The sequence below is a fragment of the Pan troglodytes genome, chromosome 9 (genome assembly GCF_028858775.2).
Source record: "Pan troglodytes isolate AG18354 chromosome 9, NHGRI_mPanTro3-v2.0_pri, whole genome shotgun sequence".
Classification (NCBI taxonomy): Eukaryota; Metazoa; Chordata; class Mammalia; order Primates; family Hominidae; genus Pan; species Pan troglodytes.
Window position 1 is genome coordinate 9,356,318 of NC_072407.2, and position 6,000 is coordinate 9,362,317.

The 6,000-nt window shown below is 38.1% G+C and overlaps 1 protein-coding gene across 1 annotated transcript; it reads right to left on the reverse strand.

Moving 5' to 3' along the window:
- Positions 1-717: 717 nt before the first annotated feature.
- Positions 718-2,336, reverse strand: HBB (hemoglobin subunit beta). The gene is made up of 3 exons (XM_508242.5): positions 2,184-2,336; positions 1,831-2,053; positions 718-980 (listed from the first exon to the last, which is right to left on the reverse strand). The coding sequence occupies exons 1-3, from the start codon at positions 2,273-2,275 to the stop codon at positions 852-854; spliced, it is 444 nt and encodes a 147-aa protein (XP_508242.1). The 5' UTR covers positions 2,276-2,336; the 3' UTR covers positions 718-851.
- Between the last annotated feature and the right edge of the window lie 3,664 nt (positions 2,337-6,000).

Genomic DNA, 6,000 nt, shown 5'->3' on the forward strand with positions numbered 1-6,000 from the left:
TTCCATTTGGGGTGGGCCTATGACAGGGTAATAAGACAGTAGTGAATATCAAGCTACAAAAAGCCCCCTTTCACATTCTTCTCAGTCCTAACTTTTCATACTAAGCCCAGTCCTTCCAAAGCAGACTGTGAAAGAGTGAAAGTTCCGGGAGACTAGCACTGCAGATTCCGGGTCACTGTGAGTGGGGGAGGCAGGGAAGAAGGGCTCACAGGACAGTCAAACCATGACCCCTGTTTTTCCTTCTTCAAGTAGACCTCTATAAGACAACAGAGACAACTAAGACTGAGTGGCCAGGCGAGGAGAAACCATCTCGCCGTAAAACATGGAAGGAGCACTTTAGGGGAAAGGTAGTATCTCTAAGCAAGAGAACTGAGTGGAGTCAAGGCTGAGAGATGCAGGATAAGCAAATGGATAGTGAAAAGACATTCATGAGGACAGCTAAAACAATAAGTAATGTAAAATACAGCATAGCAAAACTTTAACCTCCAAATCAAGCCTCTACTTGAATCCTTTTCTGAGGGATGAATAAGGCATAGGCATCAGGGGCTGTTGCCAATGTGCATTAGCTGTTTGCAGCCTCACCTTCTTTCATGGAGTTTAAGATATAGTGTATTTTCCCAAGGTTTGAACTAGCTCTTCATTTCTTTATGTTTTAAATGCACTGACCTCCCACATTCCCTTTTTAGTAAAATATTCAGAAATAATTTAAATACACCATTGCAATGAAAATAAATGTTTTTTATTAGGCAGAATCCAGATGCTCAAGGCCCTTCATAATATCCCCCAGTTTAGTAGTTGGACTTAGGGAACAAAGGAACCTTTAATAGAAATTGGACAGCAAGAAAGCGAGCTTAGTGATACTTGTGGGCCAGGGCATTAGCCACACCAGCCACCACTTTCTGATAGGCAGCCTGCACTGGTGGGGTGAATTCTTTGCCAAAGTGATGGGCCAGCACACAGACCAGCACGTTGCCCAGGAGCTGTGGGAGGAAGACAAGAGGTATGAACATGATTAGCAAAAGGGCCTAGCTTGGACTCAGAATAATCCAGCCTTATCCCAACCATAAAATAAAAGAAGAATGGTAGCTGGATTGTAGCTGCTATTAGCAATATGAAACCTCTTACATCAGTTACAATTTATATGCAGAAATATTTATATGCAGAAATATTGCTATTGCCTTAACCCAGAAATTATCACTGTTATTCTTTAGAATGGTGCAAAGAGGCATGATACATTGTATCATTATTGCCCTGAAAGAAAGAGATTAGGGAAAGTAGTAGAAATAAGATAAACAAAAAAGTATATTAAAAGAAGAAAGCATTTTTTAAAATAACAAATGCAAAATTACCCTGATTTGGTCAATATGTGTACACATATTAAAACATTACACTTTAACCCATAAATATGTATAATGATTATGTATCAATTAAAAATAAAAGAAAATAAAGTAGGTAGATTATGAATATGCAAATAAGCACACATATATTCCAAATAGTAATGTACTAGGCAGACTGCGTAAACATTTTTTTTAAGTTACTTAATGTATCTCAGAGATATTTCCTTTTGTTATACACAACGTTAAGGCATTAAGTATAATAGTAAAAATTGCAGAGAAGAAAAAAAAAGAAAGCAAGAATTAAACAAAAGAAAACAATTGTTATGAACAGCAAATAAAAGAAACTAAAATGATCCTGAGAGTTCCACACTGATGCAATCATTCGTCTGTTTCCCATTCTAAACTGTACCCTGTTACTTATCCCCTTCCTATGACATGAACTTAACCATAGAAAAGAAGGGGAAAGAAAACATCAAGGGTCCCATAGACTCACCCTGAAGTTCTCAGGATCCACGTGCAGCTTGTCACAGTGCAGCTCACTCAGTGTGGCAAAGGTGCCCTTGAGGTTGTCCAGGTGAGCCAGGCCATCACTAAAGGCACCGAGCACTTTCTTGCCATGAGCCTTCACCTTAGGGTTGCCCATAACAGCATCAGGAGTGGACAGATCCCCAAAGGACTCAAAGAACCTCTGGGTCCAAGGGTAGACCACCAGCAGCCTAAGGGTGGGAAAATAGCCCAATAGGCAGAGAGAGTCAGTGCCTATCAGAAACCCAAGAGTCTTCTCTGTCTCCACATGCCCAGTTTCTACTGGTCTCCTTAAGCCTGTCTTGTAACCTTGATACCAACCTGCCCAGGGCCTCACCACCAACTTCATCCACGTTCACCTTGCCCCACAGGGCAGTAACGGCAGACTTCTCCTCAGGAGTCAGGTGCACCATGGTGTCTGTTTGAGGTTGCTAGTGAACACAGTTGTGTCAGAAGCAAATGTAAGCAATAGATGGCTCTGCCCTGACTTTTATGCCCAGCCCTGGCTCCTGCCCTCCCTGCTCCTGGGAGTAGATTGGCCAACCCTAGGGTGTGGCTCCACAGGGTGAGGTCTAAGTGATGACAGCCATACCTGTCCTTGGCTCTTCTGGCACTGGCTTAGGAGTTGGACTTCAAACCCTCAGCCCTCCCTCTAAGATATATCTCTTGGCCCCACACCATCAGTACAAATTGCTACTAAAAACATCCTCCTTTGCAAGTGTGTTTACGTAATATTTGGAATCACAGCTTGGTAAGCATATTGAAGATCGTTTTCCCAATTTTCTTATTACACAAATAAGAAATTGATGCACTAAAAGTGGAAGAGTTTTGTCTACCATAATTCAGCTTTGGGATGTGTAGATGGATCTCTTCCTGTGTCTCCAGAATATGCAAAATACTTACAGGACAGAATGGATGAAAACTCTACCTCAGTTCTAAGCATATCTTCTCCTGATTTGGATTAAAACCTTCTGGTAAGAAAAGAAATATATATATATATATATATATGTATATTTACACACATACATATACATATATATGCATTCATTTGTTGTTGTTTTTCTTAATTTGCTCATGCATGCTAATAAATTATGTCTAAAAATAGAATAAATACAAATCAATGTGCTCTGTGCATTAGTTACTTATTAGGTTTTGGGAAACAAGAGATAAAAAACTAGAGACCTCTTAATGCAGTCAAAAATACAAATAAATAAAAAGTCACTTACAACCCAAAGTGTGACTAACAATGGGGTAATCAGTGGTGTCAAATAGGAGGTTAACTGGGGACAGCTAACTGTTTCTGCCTGGACTAATCTGCAGAAGTGTCTGGGGGAACAAAAAGCCTCTGTGACTTAAAAAGTAGGGGTAGGAGGGGAAAAGGTCTTCTACTTGGCTCAGATTATTTTTTTCCTGTAGTCTACTAAGAATACTGCGTTTTAAAATCATTTCCTTGATTCAAGTTCCTATTTCTCTTTATATTTTGTTTGTTTAAACCTCCTTTACTAAAATTTACTCTTCTTTCTCTATAGCTTTCCAACGTGATCTCCTCTCTCCCATCCCCCTGTACTTTTTCCCCTTGTACTAAATTAACTCCTCAGGTGAGGAAAAACTTTTGAAGTGCAGAGTTCTGCTTCCTGCTATTAAAAGATGTAATTAAAACAGCAAAGGTAGCAAGCCTTTATGAGGTCAGCGTAGGGTCTCAGTGTTCCCTAAGGGCCCTGTCAGTCATTCTGAATCCTGCCCCTACCTGGAAACCCCTGTCGTTTTAGTAAGGAAAGTGTTATACTTTTACTTTCCATGTTCCTACTTCTTCCTTTCAGCTGTAACACTCTGAAACTACGATTACACAAAATAAAATAAAATAATAAAATGAAATAAAATTTAGGTTAACCAAAAGAAACTGGATCCTCTATTTCTAGTTATCAGAAGGAAATTTACAAATTTCTTATTTCCATTGCTTTATTCTCTTAAATACTTTCTCTATTATTGCTAAATAAATAGAGATCTCTCACTTTTTCTACCTGTCTCAACCCTCATCAGGTACTTGTGAAAAAATCTCACTCTGATTATTCTCACACACGCAGAAAGTGTTTGGTTCTTCTATGGCTATCTGGAGCCTAGGTTAAAAAATTATGCCTGTGTATGATTATAGAGGTAAGAGAGATAAAATTTAAGTATTTTCTTTGTATGCTCATTCCTCTGTAAAAAACTAAAGCAATGAGGATCTAGGCACACGTGTATCCCTGAGAAAAGATTTCACGTGTTGAATCCTGGGAAAAGACGTCTTTAAAATATTTTAAATGTTAAAACATACAGATTTGACTTGGCTTTTAGATTTTGGATTTTATTTTATCAAATTTAAACCTGCATTAGCATTGTTTTAGATTTAGACAGTTTTCAAGACCCTGTTTCACATCCCTGATATAAGAGGCATGTATATGTGAAATAAAGTGTTCTGCGGAAGTTTGAATATGTCTTTTGCAAATATCCCGGGTCAAAGAAAATCCACAGACTTTATGAAATTATAATATAGGTTATATTTATAGTATTCTGAAAGACCAAAATTGTCAAAGCAACAGCTTTGAAATCCTGATTGGCAGAAATTGTCACCTTCTTAAAGACTTACCCTACAACTTCTTATGCTCAGAAATAGTTTTCCTTTTTCTATTTTGTTTTCATTTTTAAATGATGAACTATGGATCCTTCTCTTGTGTTGGCAACTGCTGCAGATACCATCATCCTGGCTTCAAGGCAGGGGTTGCTTTTCCAATGGTAGTTACTTAGTGTGACTAGAGTGTAATGCAGACTTTTCTTTCTATGACCCATAATATCCTGCAGGGACAAGGGTGCAAGCTATACTAAGACCATCAAAAGCCCAGGCATACCAGGCAAAAATAAGTTTCAAGAAGCAATAAATAGTGCAAATTTGGTTATGGTCAGAGCCTCAGTTTCAAATCAAAATCAGCATTCAAAGTTCCTGAAAAACTACTCAAGCTTACTGACATCTTCACTATTGTGAGCTTGCTTCTACTCTGTGAATGGATGCCACAGCAGGTGCAGGTCTATTCTACTTTTATTCCAGCCCCACTGACCACAACACACACACACACACACACAAGTCCTCAAAAAAGAGACAGCGAGAGAGACAGAGGTCCATTTCCTTTACTCCAGTCTATTAATCTTTCTTAAGTCCTAATGTTTTATATCAGAATGGCCCTAGTCTGAGTATACTTAGAGGATGAATATTAACTTCCTCCATGAAAATCATGACACTCATCTATGGGAGTGTGGTTTTATCATTTGTTTCAAAAGCAGCACTCGACTAGAGTATTTTTATACATGCTCTACTGTTTATTCTAAAATTCCCCAAGTGAGACATTTTAGCAATCTACTGTATATGTTCCTAGGTCAAGCACAGTCTAGCTACTTGCTACAGACTTCTCTCCCAGATACACAATCTCTCAGTAAACACAACTCAGCATCTCTCAGAATTAATTAATTAAAATGAAATAAAAATGCTCCAAGAAAACCAGAACCCATAGAAACAAACCGCATACACACAAAATAGTTTGGAAATAGGATAGTTTAGTTCACTTTAAAAAGTTGTATTTCTTACCAAAAAGCAATAAAGTCAACATAGACAGAACTTTGCTAAAGTATATGCATAATTATTACAGAAAACTTTATATTTCAGTCTACACCTTGTTCATTAATATTTCCTCCACTGGGCTCAGATTTTCATTCAGAATTAGCTTTTTTTTAACCTCATTAAGTGGGCCACGGTGTCAATTTATGGAGAGCAGAGGTACAGTCTTCAGAGAAATTTGAGATTGCATCTCTTTAGAGGTAGAATCTTGGCTTCAGTCTGAACACCCTTTACAAACATGTAGGCATTAATTCAGAGGACTGCTCTGAAGCTCAAGAGATGGATGATTTAGGAGACTATTATGCTTAATTCTCCTGACATTAAATTATTTTATTTAAAAATTTTCATGAACTCAAATTCACGTTATTACGTCCTCTCTTCCCTTCCTCTCTCCCTCTCTTCCACACACACACACACACCCTTTCATTCAGACATATTGAACATAGTTTATAAAGCAACGCCATAGTGAGAAAAGAAAAACAACCATTTGAT